The sequence below is a fragment of the Triticum aestivum genome, chromosome 3B, assembly GCF_018294505.1.
Source record: "Triticum aestivum cultivar Chinese Spring chromosome 3B, IWGSC CS RefSeq v2.1, whole genome shotgun sequence".
Taxonomy (NCBI): domain Eukaryota; kingdom Viridiplantae; phylum Streptophyta; class Magnoliopsida; order Poales; family Poaceae; genus Triticum; species Triticum aestivum.
Genome location: NC_057801.1, coordinates 328,197,056 through 328,213,400, shown reverse-complemented (window position 1 = coordinate 328,213,400; position 16,345 = coordinate 328,197,056). Strand labels below are relative to the sequence as shown.

Below are 16,345 nucleotides of genomic sequence, written 5' to 3'. Positions count from 1 at the left end.
CGGTGATAATGAAGATTTTAGCATGCCTTCTCCTGAAACATCGAGTAAGAGTTAGCCGCTAAACATATACGCATGAATCCATTGTTTTCCATCTAATGAGGTCTTCATATTTCGTACACTATGATTAATTATGTAATGCATATATATGTCGACAAATCATTGGAATTTAGCTACCATTTGTTCAATTGCAATTGTTGCGAAATCTGATGAATATTCTTCCCGTGGACACTATTTGTTCAATTGCATATTGTGGCGAATTTTCTTTTTGCATGCCGATTCAAATGGGATATTTTGCTTTAACCTGGCAATTGCTCCGCACACGGTTCAACTAAATGAGTGTGTGCGATCCACATCGGAAAGCATACGTCAATCGTAGCGAAACCGTTGGTGATACACAACAGATCACAGACAATTTGCAGCACTACTATGTGTGCGTAGGGGCTCCGAAACCGTTTGTGATACCACATTATCGCACACGAGAGCTCAGAGTAAACCGTGTCCAATGTAAAATACAATCTCAGTCGTATTATTTTAGGAAACGTGTGGGATTCCAAACGAAAAGCACACGTCACTCTTACCGCAACCGTCGGTGATACACACCAAATCACAAACGGCCTGCAACACTTGTATGTGTGCGAAGGGACTCCCGCTGTCTGTGACAGAACATTATCGCACACGGTAATTGTTCGAAAACGTGTGCGATCGAGTCATGCATGGCAGACGTGTTCCACAAAAAACTCGTGTGCGATGGGGCACATACGGCACACAGTTCATATGTTGGCCCATGTGCCTTACATACCGTTTCCCAAATGGTTCATTACGACACACCATTTGGTTTCATCGCGTCATTAGAAACGTTTAATCATCGATCCCACATGTGTGACGGAATTTGATGTGTGCTGCATCGAATACGATTACATTTGGCAAGGACTCTGCATCATGGCTCCCTATCCTTGACGGTTTTGGGTTGTGTGGGAAGGACCCCCCCTATCGCACACACTCACTTGGTGACGGTTCACAATGCCGTCGCGGAAAGGGGTTAAAAACTTTTTGTATAGCACCTCGCTATACCAGTGTTGTGTCGAATCAATAAATTTGGGTTGAATACTCTACCCTTGAAAACAGTTGCGATCCCCTATACTTGTGGGTTATCACACCAACCGTCGAACCATCCACCCATATGAACCCCTTAGCAATGGTTGCCTTCTCTCGTTTGTGGTGGAAGCGACTGTCGCCAGGGCACCTAGTAGAAACCGCAGTGTAGGTCTGTGCCGTGGATGCTTGGAGCTACTCCCACATTGAGGCGGGCCAACCTCCGAGCTCTCCGGAGTAGAGCTCAAAGGAGGAAGACTTGGAGGAGGAGGAGGATGATGATGAGGAGAAGGGCGACCCCATGGTCATGGAAAATATCACAATGGATGAGTCGGAGGAGGAGCAGGAACCCGTGCATGTGTCCGAGTTCAACCTGCCATGGACGAAGCAACACTACAACATGGTGCTTGTGGAGGCAGAGGATAGACGCCTGTGCCGGTGGGGAGCCACCGGTATCCGCATTCAGACTGCTACAAAGCGGAGCAACACTACAATCTGTCACATCTAGGAGAGCACCGGCTGGCGGAGGATTAGTTCTCAGCGGAGCACTCATTCGAAGCTGCCATCACAGCTACGGTCGTATCGAACTCAGGCACCGTGGACGTGAACACATCACCCACCGCGAGCGTTGCTTGATCCGGTTAGCGAGGCGTAGCGCAACAGGCTCTTCGAGCGGCTGGAGTCGGAGGACAATCGCACTAGCATGAAGACGATGCCAACAGGCATCCATCGTCAGCTCCGCCTCATTTGAGTTGGCCGCTAACGACGACGAGGCCGAACCATCTCACGTTGGAACTGTGGCCCTCACCTCTGACTGAAGGAGGTCTAGTTGTTTTTCAGGACCCTTTTTGGGTATGTAAAAGTTATTCCTAAAATCAATGAAAATTCGGTGTTCATTTTTTTGACTCCAGTTGGATGGTCTCGCCTGATTGGCTCTTAATGTTCGTTTGGTGATCTACATTAGAGTTGTCCTAACTAGTTGCTCCCCTAAGGCTGGTTATAGTGGGAGTAACTTAGCAAGTAACATAGCGCATTTCAAGACAGGTTTACTTATGTGACATAGAGTTAATGAAGAAAGAGGTGTTTGGAGTAACATAATATGTTACTGTAACATAATGCAACCCAAAGCAAAATGAGTCTATAATGTAATAAATGCTATCATATATGATACTACCTGTATGTTACTTTGCATTATAAAGATAGTAACAAAGACTAGTGTCAGCCTAAAGCAAGTGTGTTACTCCAATTTTTTTCCCCTGTCGTTTGGAGATTGTTTTTGGAGACAGTTCTGTCGATTGGAGACTCATCATGGGCCAAAGTAATATTCACGAGGCCCAAGTGGACTCTCCTCGCTATCGAGCTTTGGCCTACAACCACAATCCCTGTCCTCTCCTTCGCCATCGCCACCGCCACCGCCACCTCCTCCCGTTCTTCTCCGGCCGCCGCCTCAGACTTGGTGCCCGCGTGCTGCCACCCGCAGGAGCCGCAGATGGCGTCTTCGACGTCCACCCTAGAGATCGAGGCTCGCGAGTACGTACAAATCCTTCTTTCTTTTCGTGCCCTACACCTTACGGCAACGAAGGCAACCAAAGAACCCTAAACCGTACGCGCCTTTTCTTGAATCCGCCCATTCTCACACGAACCCCTCTAGTGCTTAATGTTTCTGCAGCCCATCTGCGGCTTACACAGTGAAGCGGGAGATTGTGATTTCCATGATGTTTGCTAAATCTATACTAGTACTGTAGTAACTTATTATGAAGAGGAAAATCTGGAAAGCTGGGGTTTGATTTGTTTCTTGCATCCATTGATGCAGCGTGGTGAAGATAATGCTGCAGTTCTGCAAGGAAAACTCGCTTCATCAGACGTTCCAGACCCTGCAGAACGAATGCCAGGTCTCGCTCAACACGGTGGACAGCATGGATACCTTCATCGCCGACATTAATGCTGGGCGCTGGGATGCCGTGCTGCCGCAGGTTGCCCAGCTGAAGCTGCCGCGCAAGAAGCTTGAGGACCTCTACGAGCAGATTGTGCTGGAGATGGCAGAGCTCCGTGAGCTGGACACGGCCCGTGCAATCCTTCGCCAGACACAGGTGATGGGGGTCATGAAACAGGAGGAACCCGAACGATACCTCCGACTAGAGCACCTCCTTGTCCGGACATACTTTGACCCGAATGAGGTTGGTAGCCTGCTTTGCTATTTAGTTATTGTTAATTTGTCGTGCCATTGTTCTTAACTGTGAAATGCTGGGATGTCACTCTGCCAACAGGCTTACCAAGAATCTACCAAGGAAAAGCGACGTGCGCAGATTGCCCAAGGTTAGGCTGCTGATTGTCTTTTCTTGAGGCATATATGTTAATGATTCTCATACTTAGTAGAGAAGTTTGAGTGCTTCTTGATTCTGAGATATGCTACACTTTCAGAATGTAACATAATTCCTGTGTTCCAGAATATAAGGTGTACTGATTTTTTTCAAAAAGTCAAACGTTTCTATGTTTTACCAACTTAAGTAGAGATTAGAGAAATATATCAATATCTACAGTACCAAATAAATAAAATATAAATTATATATATCATGATGAACTTAATTATGCTGTATTGTGGATATTGATATTTTCTCCATAAGATTGGTCAAACATAGAGAAATTTGACTTTTCCAATAACACACCTTATATTTTGGAAACGGAGCCATGGAGGGAATATTTTTCTTGAACATTTTTTAAAATTATAAGTTTTATTGTTCCATGTGCTGTTGAATACGAGGGACTTATTAATTGATGATTTAAAGTTGTGCAATGCTCATAGACATGTGTCCTACTTTTGCAATAATAGCCGCAATTGAAGTTCTGCCTTTCTGATCCTTAATACTAACGCTTCACCTGCCTTGCTGATGTCAGCAATTGCTTCTGAAGTTTCAGTAGTCCCGCCAGCTCGGCTAATGGCACTGATTACCCAGGCTTTGAAATGGCAACAGCACCAAGGTACTCACGTTTTTAACCTGTGATACTGTGATGATCCCCGCGTTGCCAATTGCGAACTCATCCTAGCTCCTTTTTCGTTCCTCTTGCATAGGTTTGTTACCCCCTGGCACACAGTTTGATTTGTTCAGAGGAACCGCTGCAATGAAGCAAGACGAAGAAGAGGCATATCCTACTACTTTGTCACATCAAATAAAGGTTATCTTGTGGCTGTATCAGCGAGCTTACATTGGCTTTTCATGTACATGCAGGATTTTTGGAAACTGCAGAAGATAAATTAATGATAAACATATTTGATAATTGATATCAATGACTTTCAGAAGCCTAAAATGATGATTTCTTACTTAAGTTGACAGCAGAAGAATATTGACACAACTAATTAATGATATTTTTTGCGTTGGCTTAATTGCATGTGACTCTGACTTTCATTGGGACATTATGGTGGTCCCAAAATTCGTTGGAAAATATCGATGCAAAACACACTAGGACATGTCAACATGCTTTGAGATGTAGTTAAGGATTCTACCATCTTCACTTCCATGCTGAAAGGAGGATATAGAAACACATGCCTGCCTGGAGAATTGCTGTTCTCAGGCTTTTCCTCATGGTTACAACTTGACGTTTTGTTTTTTATTTCAGTTCGGGAAGAAAACCCACCCTGAGTGTGCTCGATTCTCACCCGATGGCCAGTACCTTGTTTCATGCTCAGTGGATGGAATCATCGAAGTAAGTTGGTTGCTAGTGTGTTTTACAGGTTAGCTCTTCTGTCGTACATGGCTAAATTTCATTAACATTTTCAGGTCTGGGATTATGTCAGCGGCAAGCTGAAAAAGGATCTTCAATATCAAGCCGATGTAAGGCCCTAGCATTGGAGCTTTTCGCCTTTAACATGGAATTTACATGAACCCTGTAATTGTGCATGTAGCCAAGCTATTCAAGATCAATAGCTTTTGAGGGACATCAATAAGTCGTGTTATTTGATTTAGATACTGACAAGATTGCTAGGTTCTGCATAACGTTTGTTTGAAAATACTTTCCAGGAAAGCTTTATGATGCACGAGGATGCTGTGCTCTGTGTTGATTTTAGTAGAGATTCTGAGATGCTGGCATCTGGATCACAGGATGGAAAAATTAAGGTACTCTCACTGTTCTCTCCCCCATGCCCCCACACCCCTCTCGGCAATATTTATTGCAAGTTCACTGTTCCGAGTGGTCACGGTGTTTGTAGTCATGTGAACTGCTTGTAAGTGTGTTTGCTCAGAGACAAAGCCTGACCTCTTTACAGTTCTGATTGATTAACGTGCGGGCATGTGTTAATTGCTATATTTTTTCTTCCTCCTGTGGAGTGCAGTCATATTGAGTACATTTATGCATGGTATCATTGGTCATCTAATCATGTTCGACCACACAATCATAGTAAAAGTACATCATTAGTCAATACACGTGGCCAACTAATTTCTTAGACCTTCATTATGGGTCATTATTTCACCAGCCATTCAGTCTGTTTGTGAGAGAAGAATTGCATTGCCGTATTTAACTGTTTCTTTTCACTGATTTTCAGGTTTGGCGTATACGAACTGGCCAGTGCTTGCGACGCCTCGAGCGTTCACACGCGAAAGGTGTTACAAGTGTTACATTTTCACGTGATGGAACTCAGATACTGAGTACCTCTTTTGACACTACTGCGAGGTTTCTTACAATACCACCAATTTGAATCACAATGGATATATACTTCTTTGCTTTTCACTGTTATATTATGTTCTCATGACAAAGCATCGTCAAAGATTATATTTTGCATGTGGTGAGCTAGTGTTGCATTATTTGGGAAATCCTCGTTCTTTTGTCCATCCTTGTGTTTGAGGACTTGTAACATAGTGCAGCTGTCCCATTAACCACTTCTGTTATTCTCATATGGGCATATTCTCATATGGGCGCTCTCTTTTCAGTCTCTTTAAGATGGTCCAGTTAAAAGATGTTTAGTTTGCACACAATATTCATGGCTAAATTGCATATCATTGAAATATTTGATCCATTTGAGAATTAGTCAAAATAAAATTATGGGTTGTTTCCTGAACTGGGGAAACAAAACTGCCTTTTCTCAGTGCATAGTTTTCTTGTCTAAAGTGGGAATGGAAAAGGATGAAAGGAGGCAAGTCGATGGGCCCTGATTGTATCCCCATTGAGGTGTGGAAAGGCCTCGGGGACATAGCGGTAGTATGGCTAACCAAACCTTTCAACCTCATTTTTCGGGCAAACAAGATGCCAGAAGAATGGAGACAGAGTATATTAGTACCAATCTTCAAGAACAAGGGGGATGTTCAGAGTTGTACTAATTAATGTGGAATTTGGCTGATGAGCAATACAATGAAGCTATGGGAGAGAGTTATGGAGCACCGCTTAAGAAGAATGACAAGCGTGACCAAAAATCAGTTTGGTTTCATGCCTGGGAGGTCGACCACTGAAGCCATTTCCTTGGTACGACAACTTATGGAGAGATACAGGGAGCAAAAGAAGGACTTGCATATGGTGTTCATTGACTTGGAGAAGGCCTATGATAAGATACAGCGGAATGTCATGTGGTGGGCCTTGGAGAAACACAAAGTCCCAGCAAAGTACATTACCCTCATCAAGGACATGTACGATAATATTGTGACAAGTGTTCGAACAAGTGATGTCGACACTTATGACTTCCCGATTAAGATAGGACTGCATCAGGGGTCAGCTTTGAGCCCTTATCTTTTTGCCTTGGTGATGGATGAGGTCACAAGGGATATACAAGGAGATATCCCATGGTGTATGCTCTTTGCGGATGATGTGGTGCTAGTTGACGGTAGTCGGACGGGGGTAAATAGGAAGTTAGAGTTATGGAGACAAACCTTGGAATCGAAAGGGTTTAGGCTTAGTAGAACTAAAACCGAGTACATGATGTGCAATTTCAGTACTACTAGGTGTGAGGAGGAGGTGGTTAGCCTTGATGGGCAGGTGGTGCCTCAGAAGGACACCTTTCGATATTTGGGGTCAATGTTGCAGGAGGATGGGGGTATTGATGAAGATGTGAACCATCGAATCAAAGCCGGATGGATGAAGTGGCGCCAAGCTTCTGGCATTCTCTGTGACAAGAGAGTGCCACAAAAGCTAAAAGGCAAGTTCTACAGGATGGCGGTTCGACCCGCAATGTTGTATGGCGTTGAGTGTTGGCCGACTAAAAGGCGACATGGTCAATAGTTAGGTGTGGCGGCGATGCGTATGTTGAGATGGATGTGTGGCCACACGAGGAAGGATCGAGTCCGGAATGATGATATACGAGATAGAGTTGGGGTAGCACCAATTGAAGAGAAGCTTGTCCAACATCGTCTGAGATGGTTTGGGCATATTCAGCGCATGCCTCCAGAAGCTCCAGTGCATAGCGGATGGCTAAAGCGTGTGGAGAATGTCAAGAGAGGTCGGGGTAGATTGAATTTGACATAGGAGGAGTCTGTTATGAGAGACCTAAAGGATTGGAGTATCACCAAAGAACTAGCTATGGACAGGGGTGCGTGGAAGCTTGTTATCCATGTGCCAGAGCCATGAGTTGGTCACGGGGTCTTATGGGTTTCACCTCTTGCCTACCCCAACTTGTTTGGGACTAAATGCTTTGTTGTTGTTGTTGTTGTTGTTGGTTTTTAACGTTCAGTGTGGATTGTTTACGAAATTATGTTTACAGCCTTCCTCTCCCTCTATGTTAACAAAGTTATATAATATAAATCAGACTTAACAAAAGAATAAACCAGAACTTAAATGTATTGAGTAGTTGGTGAAATTTTCCCTGTTTTGAGTGGGAAAACAACCTGTGCAAGCACCACAAACCTGAACCATGAATTGCATACTGAATTGTGTTTGATTCTGCAACATCCTGCATGTTGCCATTTCCATTATGCCATTTTTTCTTCTCTTTTGCTGCTGCTGTGTTCATAGTTTCGGTCTTATATATTCCGTGCCTATCCTGTTTCTGCTTTAGCCCCTGAAAATAATTTCAGGGTTATTCTCTTCATTTCTGCAGAATCCATGGCCTTAAGTCTGGGAAGATGCTAAAAGAATTTCGCGGTCACGACTCCTACGTGAACTATGCCATCTTTTCTAGTGATGGCACCCGTGTTATCACAGCTTCCAGTGACTGTACTGTTAAGGTGCAGATCTTGTGCATCAGCATTTGAACTTCTGTTCCAATGAGAACTATTATTTATTAATTCATTAATTTCCCACATCTATTGTTCTGTATGGTAGGTTGTATGCTTATCATTTATGATTTCTCGATGTAGGTATGGGATGCGAAAACAGCAGACTGTTTGCAATCATTCAAGCCTCCTCCTCTGAGGGTAATCATTATTTTTCACATTGTCGGACTCCTTCCATAACACAGGCTTTCAGCCATGCTTTTTCTTATCCATATGTATTCTTAAATTTCCAGGGAGGAGATGCATCTGTCAACTCTGTCCATTTGTTTCCAAAGAATAGTGATCACATTGTTGTCTGCAATAAGACTTCGTCAATATACATCATGACTTTACAAGGACAGGTATACTACCTTCACATCCCATCATGTTTTTCAAGTGTCTTTTTTTGTTGAAAAATTAAGTATTTCAGTGGAGCATATTGACATGGTATGGAGCCTCCCCCTGTACATGTATATATAATGGCTTTAGCCTCTCGATAATACAAGTTGCATATTTGCCTGACATGGTATCGAGCTTAGGTTCTTTTTTTTTGCACGATTGCAACTCGTGCCGGATCCAGCTAGTACTGCTGCTGCCGCTGTCTTCTTTCTGGCCAACTGAACTTCTCCTTCGATTCTCTTCGGCTTGGCCACACCGCCCTGGCTGTCCTCGCTCCTCAGGCAGTCGGTTCCCCTTCTCTAGTCTCCCCGTCCAGATCGAAGAGGCTTCTCCCTGTCCAGATCAAAGTGGCCGGGTCTGGCAGCCCGTACCTAGTCCGTTGCTTCCTTCTGTATTACCTTGCTGCCGCTGCCCTCCGCCTGCCTGGTCAACATCCCGTCACCCAAGGAATTCGGCGTCTGCAAAATCATTCTCGATTTGCTATCGGAGGTCCGCATCTCCGTCCCGGTCGTTGATTCCAGGCCTTCGCCGCTGCCTCGGCTCCCAGGCCAGGCCGCCGCCACCCCGCCTGCCTGGACCGGCCGCCGCCGCCCTGCCTCCTAGGCCCGGCCGCCGCCGCCCCGCCTCCTCCAGGTCAGGCCGCCGTCGCCCCGCCTCCTCCAGGCCTGGCCGCCGCCGCCTGAGTCCAGTCCGCTGTCCCGGCCGTCGTTGTCTCGAGGCTAGTGCTCCTCGGATACTTGCGGTTTGTGGGCGGTGTTGTGGCAAACGTGTGTGTGTGCCTCTGCATGTGTGGATGGTTGACCTGATTTAGATCGATTGAGAGAGTAAAAAGAAGAGAGAGTAAAAAAAAACTGATATGATGTTTCCATCGGGCCTGCATCTCCGTCGTTGCCCGCCGACTACCGATGGTGTTTCCTATATTGATCCCGTCTCGCACATGTGACGTCGGTGGTGCTTGTTACTCGTCCGTTTGTGACGTTGTCGCCTACGACATCTTCAGCAGACTTTGCTGGTCGCTATTCGTCGACGCACTTGTGGCTTCTGCCCGCGGTGGTGGTGCCTGCAGGTGGTTCACCCCTCCTGGAATGAGGTGGGCCACTAACCCTTTGATGTGCCCAACCGCTCTGGCCTTGGCGAGCATTGCCGACAGGGCGTCCCCAACGAAATTGAAGATGAGCGGTGAGCTAGGGAAACCTTGGTGAAGGCCCCTTTTGTTGCGGAAGAACTTGCCCACCTCACCGTTAATCGTAACCGCCGTTTGTCCGCAGCTGACGAGGTGCATGATAAGGTGAATAAAGCCTGCCTCAAAGCCCTTTTTGAGGAGAACCTCCCGAACGAACTCCCAGTTCACTCGGTTGTAGGCTTTTTCGAAGTCGAGCTTAAGCATTACACCCTTCCCCTTGGTACGCTTTAGCTCATGAACTATCTCAAGGAGCGCGATCGGTCCCTCCAGAATATTGCGTCCCTTAAGAAAGGCGGTTTGGCTTTTTAGGATCACTTCTTGTGCAATTGGCGCCAGACGTGTGGTGTACGCCTTAGCTTATAGCGTGAACGGGACGTTAATAAGAGTGATAGGCCTAAACAACTTAATATTGTCCGCGCCCTTAACCTTAGGGATAAGACTGATAGCGCCGTAGTTAAGGCGGGACAGGTCCACCGTTCCTAATGCAGTAGAAGATATGCTTAAGGGTGGGCCAAAACTTTTTAAAGAACTCCACAGTCCAGCCATCGGGGCCCGGCGCCGTGTCCGTCTTCATATCTGCCAAGCCATTATCCGAATTAAGACGCAAAATAGAGCATTTACGCTTCCGACCATTCGCATACGTGTGAAAATAGCTAGTATTCGCATCTCCCTTAGAAACCCATTTCACGCAGCCCCTATGACGCCAATATTCTTCTTCTACTCTCAGAATAGCGAGAACTCATATCTATGTGCCCACTCGCTTTCGGAAAAGGGTCTGGCATCGGCTTGTATATCCAGCGCCGCAATCTCCTCTACAAGTCTAGCCCGCTCCTTCTTGGATTCACTTCCGTGGTTAGCCCCCCATCCACGTAGATAAGCGCGTAGAATGGCAGCCGCGGCAGTCCAGATCTCCGCCGGGCCATGTTGGTACCCTAACTGCGACAGAATGAGCGACCACCGCTCATTAACCATGTGCTCGAAGCCCTCTGCCTCGAACCATGCTGTTTCAAAGTAGAACCTATTGCTACGACGAATGGATTCCTCTCCGGAGGAGAGAATGAGGGGGAGATGGCCGGATCCTATCCGTGTCTCCGCCACCAAGGAGCAAAGGGGAAAGAGAGCTTCCCACTCAGGTGTGAAGAAAACTCGGTCGAGAACGCTGTGAACAGGTCGCAATTGCTTGTTAGTCCAGGTATACCTAGGTATACCTAGCTCCTGTACGCACAGCTTCTCGCAGCAATCGCGTTGTTGAACATGGACACCCTAGCCCAGTCAACATTGTCGTTGTTCTTCTCCGCCCCCGAGCGGATCAAGTTAAAATCCCCACCCACGATCCAAGGGAGGTTGGCCGCTCGTTTGGCCCCGACCAAATCTGTGAGCTCAGACAGAAACTCGGCTGATCTCGCATGGTCCGCCGGGCCGTACACACATACAATCACCCAAGACAGCCCGGAAACACGGTGTCGAATGGTAGCAGCAATAAAGAACACACCACACTCCCACACAGTTACATCAGATGCATCACTATTACAACCCATTAAGAGGCCACCCGAGTGACTGGTGGAGGGCACCCATTGCCAATGAAAACGCTGAAGCGGGTTGAGCACAAGTAGATCTCTGAAAGTAAAGTCTGCTTTAATCGTCTCTTGCAACGCCATTACATCGATACACTCTTTAGCCATGTACTCTCTAAGCTGCGTGCGACGCCCTACATGACCGCAGCCCCGGATATTCCAAAATATATAGCGCATTAAATAATACGGTTTTGAAGGCGAACTCCTCTAGAGCTCACCGCTTTTGCCACGCTCTTCCTAGCCTGGGCACGGCTGGAAGAAGGAATAGCAGAGGCCTCCCTCTCCTCTGCTTCCCCATCAGGCACAGGTCCAGCAACAGCCCCAACTGGTGCCATGGACCCATCTGGTGCTGCCGCACACCTAGCAGCAGCCTCGGCAAGCGCGGCCTGGGCCTCCTCGCATGCACGTGCAAGGGATATGATATCGCCGTTACTAACCGTCACCGCAATGCCACTATCGCTCAAAAACGAAGCCAGGTGCTCATCCGGAAAGGCGTTCAAAATCCTGAAAGAGGGCAGCGGGTTACCTGAGGCTTTTCCATGTTCTTGTTGGCGAGGCGGGGCTTGACGCTTTCCATGGAAGTCATGTCGCTCAGCTTGGCCTTGGCCCGGACGCTGGGCGCATGCTGCACCACTGGAGTCGCCTTGGAGCGCTTGGCCTTGGCACCTGTCCCCGCCGCCCCGAGCTCGCCCCGTAAGGTCGTTGCCGGTTCAGGGGCCAGAGAGGCCGCCCCCTTGGGCACAGGCTTCCTCCCCGCCGTGGCGCCGTCTTCTTGGGCTGCCTGCCCGAGCCACTCGAGCCGCACCGTCCAGATGCAGGCGTCATGTCGGACCCCTCGTTCAGAACGCAGCCGGAGTCCAAACCCACTGCCATAGGGGAAGAGGGCATGAGGGACCTCCCCTCCTTACCCCTTGGTGATTCCACCACCATTGGATCGGAGGCCAGCTTCGGGACCGGCAGTGACAGGTTGGAGCCATACTCATCAAAAGCTCCAGCCAGGGCGCAGGCCAGCAGTGGAACACTCACCGCCGTATCTTGGGTTGCCACCACCAGAGCCTGCCTCTCGGAGCGCCCAGCTTGTCCCATGTTTCAGTGTCAATGGACGTGTCCCGGATACTGTCCTCAAGCTCGTCCTCCTGCACCCCCATATCCACATCGATATTCTCAGCGACGCCATGGTTCCCACCAGCAGCATCTTTATCCTTTCCGGGAGTGCCACCGCTATGCTTGCTGTTACCGCCCGGGGGAGGGAACAGCCTGACTTGTCAGCATTGCTTGGGGGTTGTTTGTCCGAGGGGCCGGGCCCCTGAGCACCACCGTCACCCCCGCGCTTGGGCTAGCTTTCGAGCTCCACCTTGATCTGATAACCCTCATGGTTAAACCAAACTTCCACGACGCCGTTGAGCTTCTCCGGTGCTTTACATGCAAGCTTCATTCTCACAGGTCCCAACCTAATGAGAGAGAGCTCGTCGACCACAATCGGACGACCCAATATCTTAAGCCCCTCCATGATACGCTCCACTCTGCGGTGTTTCTTGGGGCATCACCATAGGCTGAATCTCTTCATGCAGCATGTTACGCACCCTAGTCGTGATATCATTGATCGGAAGGAACAACTGCGAGGAGATGAACGGCTCCAGGTCCTTGGACGCCGACGTCTGTGTGTATGACAATAGGAGCATGGGGTTATGGTCTCTCATCACATCTGCCTTCTCCAGTGGTGCTACGTCCTGGTCAGATTTGATCATCGAGTAGCCGCTTGAGGTACCAAAATACCCGCTATTGACAGTTAAGGCTAAAAATTACAACTCAAAAAAGATGAGGGGCGAAACCTACACAACCTGATTAAGTTGAGGGACGAAATATACACCTATATTTTTCTAAGAGTATCAGGTAGATCTTTGTCTTCTCAAAGGCTTGACATTATCTTTCTTGAACCCTTGGAAGTTATCTTTCTTGACCCTTAGAGACTAAGAGTTTCGTGGTTCTGGCGCTAAGAAAGTGCATTGTAATTTAGGCTCAGTTTGCGGTGTAACTGTGCTAATGTTGAATTTATTATTGTATAATCTGATATGGAGAAGTAGCCACAAAATAGGAAAAAACTGGTTAGTCAAACGATAAAAGGAGAATGGACATGCATTGCCAAATTTATCCTTAGTGTTGAGCGTTATGATGAATTCTATCTTATGGTTATTCTTGCCTTGAAAATTTGTTGCAGGTTGTAAAGAGTTTCTCATCTGGTAAACGGGAAGGAGGAGATTTTGTTGCAGCTTCAGTTTCACCAAAAGGAGAATGGATATATTGTGTTGGTGAAGACATGTGAGGACATTATGTTTATTGCTAATTGCTACATTCATTCATGCTGCTTCTGAGTTTCTTGATGATGATCCAGAGTTTTTCTACTTATGTTGTAGGAATATGTATTGCTTTAGTCATCAGTCCGGTAAACTTGAGCATCTAATGAAGGTTTGTAGGATTTATCAAATGGAAATCTTTACCTGGTTGTGTTACACTGATTTTTATTGAAATGCTAAAAAACACCTTGACACCGTTTCAGGTCCATGACAAGGATGTGATTGGCATTACTCACCACCCTCACAGGAACTTGGTTGCCACCTATGCCGAAGATTGTATGATGAAGATATGGAAGCCTTAAGGATGTGATTGGCATTACTCACCACCCTCACAGGAACTTGGTTGCCACCTATGCCGAAGATTGTATGATGAAGATATGGAAGCCTTAATTACATTCATTCATTTCCAGTTTTATTAATCTGAGTAGTATTTTAGAGGATGCATTTGGTTCTTGTAATAGTCGTACTGTAGCATATATAAAACCAGTTGGAGTGATTGATCATCAAACACATTAAGCTACGGAGAATGGCGGCCAATCAGCATGGCCATGTGGCGCATGCTGGTTGGCCGTGGCAAAAAACATTTTGATTTCTTTTGGAAGACACATTAAGCTACGGGAGAATGGCGGCCAACCAGCATGGCCATGTGGCGCATGCTGGTTGGTTGTGGCAAAAGCATTTTGATTTTTTTGGAAGATGAAATTGAGGAACTTTTTGTTGTTTTTTGGAAGATGAAATTGAGACTTTTTTTTCTATTAAGAAAAGTTTTTTTTGAGATTATTTTTGAAAGATGAAAGTGAGACTTTTGTTTCTTTTTCATTTTAAGAATATTTTTTTAGGTTTTTCCTTTTTCTTTTTCAGATGGATGTGATGTTCACATGTTGTGAGAAAGTTTTCTTTTTAATTTTAAGATGAAAGTTTTCTTTTTAATTTTAGGTGTTTTCTTTGAGAGGGAGAAATACATGCACAATTTTCTCTAAGAGGTCTGCAATGGCGGGCCTCAACTACTAGTATCATTGTATATTATGGATAAAAAAAGAAGCTAGGCTGGCTTTGACGTGTCCCATTGTTGCAACACTCAATCAAACAACTCATGCTTGGAAAAAGACTGGATGCAGGTTGCCTTCCCAACTAGCCGTGCGTGTCTTTGGAGCATCTACAGCTGGGGTGCACTAATTGGATTTTGGACCCCCAAACGTCCGGTCAGTGTCACCTTCCCCTTTCCTGCAAAATAACCACATTCTCTCTGCATGCGACATATCATCAAACACATTATGTGCATGCACGTCGGCGACAATAGTTAGCGGCGCACTGTAGGTGGAGGCCAAGGGAAGGAGAGCCGGCAGCGTGCTCGCAAGCTCGGGCGTGCGGTGACCATGCGCCAGAAGTCAAGGTTGCATCGCGGCCGTGCCGTTCACGCAGTGCCCGGCGAACGAGCACACACGTGGCGGGATGCAGGCGTCTGCGGTAGCCAGCACGCATGCAAGTAGCCAATCACACCTGCGGACGTTGATGCTGCTGCGCATGCATCTGGCTGTGCGATATGCAGGCACGCGAGCCCCTGTCCTGCCAGACGCCCCCGACGACTACCACCACCAATCGTCGACGCAACCCTTCCCTCCTAGACTGTGTGGGTTGGCCATCGACTGGTACGTGTGGCCGAGCGAGGGCCTATGGGAGGGGTTGGTCATGCACGCGCTACAGCGTGACCTCCTCGGCAACTTTCCTAAGCTTCTAGGTCTTCTCCTTCCTCCCGCAGCTTAGCAAAGTTTGACTTCCCCCGCCAGTGGAGCAAGCTCGTCTTGCTATGCTGTGGATCGGGCATCTCTCTTGGAACCCTAGCGACAATGGGAGGCGGCACAGGGACCGGCACCAAGCAGCATGACCTCATGTGGTCAGTCAAGGAGGTGGACCACCTTGTTGTGGAACGAGTGACATGCCATGGGCATGTCAGCAATGAACAATAATGGTGACATACCGCCACTCCTTCTCCTGACTGTTCGCACACGAACACGTCACCGCGTACCCTCGACGTCGAACGCGATACGCAGGACATGTCGCCGAAGGAGGCTCACCGAAAGCGCGATACACAAGACAATCCGGCGAGCTCTTTTGAAGACCCGAAACCCCACACGCCCGGGAGGGACCCCGTCTGGACGCGCGGCGGCTATGGGTTGCACTAGGTCGACCTGATCGCCCCTAGGGGCTCGAGGTTCGCCGCCCTGCAACAAGAAGAGCAGACGAAGAACGAGGAAAGATAAAGAGTGGTAGATGATTTGTTCGATTGTGTGTTGTTGTTCAATCGGCCGTCACCTTTTATCTATATAAGAGATGGACGGACTCCCCGTACAAGAAAAGGACTTGCCTTGCCGTCCAAATCATCAAAACCTAATAAAACACGGAGTACTCACGCCCTTCGGCCCGGATGATCCGGCCTAGCCCAGTTTTCTGACAGCAGCTCACTAATCGGGCTGTAACTTTTGCATATAAACTCGGATTAAGATGATTTTTATATCAAAATCAACCGCCTCGACGAGACGCACAACTTTTCTGTTGAACGCCTTTTGATCTGAG

At 47.3% G+C, this 16,345-nt stretch overlaps 1 protein-coding gene across 2 annotated transcripts; it reads left to right on the top strand.

Annotated features, from left to right (window-relative positions):
• Window positions 1–2,409: 2,409 nt before the first annotated feature.
• LOC123069820 (suppressor of mec-8 and unc-52 protein homolog 1) lies at window positions 2,410–14,376 on the top strand. Of its 2 annotated transcripts, XM_044492758.1 has the most exons (16): window positions 2,410–2,622; window positions 2,906–2,984; window positions 3,066–3,269; window positions 3,360–3,408; window positions 3,988–4,071; window positions 4,163–4,266; window positions 4,708–4,794; window positions 4,869–4,922; window positions 5,109–5,204; window positions 5,630–5,757; window positions 8,108–8,234; window positions 8,367–8,423; window positions 8,516–8,623; window positions 13,636–13,736; window positions 13,832–13,883; window positions 13,975–14,376. In XM_044492758.1, the coding sequence occupies exons 1-16, from the start codon at window positions 2,582–2,584 to the stop codon at window positions 14,071–14,073; spliced, it is 1,470 nt and encodes a 489-aa protein (XP_044348693.1). In that variant the 5' UTR covers window positions 2,410–2,581; the 3' UTR covers window positions 14,074–14,376. The 2 variants fall into 2 exon arrangements, with proteins under 2 accessions (XP_044348693.1, XP_044348692.1); XM_044492757.1 differs by having other exon boundaries at window positions 2,906–3,269.
• Window positions 14,377–16,345: the final 1,969 nt, after the last annotated feature.

Bases quoted from the DNA above. Each gene is read 5' to 3' on its own strand.
- LOC123069820 (XM_044492757.1), top strand. From the start codon at position 2,582: ATGGCGTCTTCGACGTCCACCCTAGAGATCGAGGCTCGCGA. The intron at 2,623-2,905 runs GTACGTACAAAT...CCATTGATGCAG, and splicing joins CTAGAGATCGAGGCTCGCGA to CGTGGTGAAGATAATGCTGC. The intron at 13,737-13,831 runs GTGAGGACATTA...CTTATGTTGTAG, and splicing joins TATTGTGTTGGTGAAGACAT to GAATATGTATTGCTTTAGTC.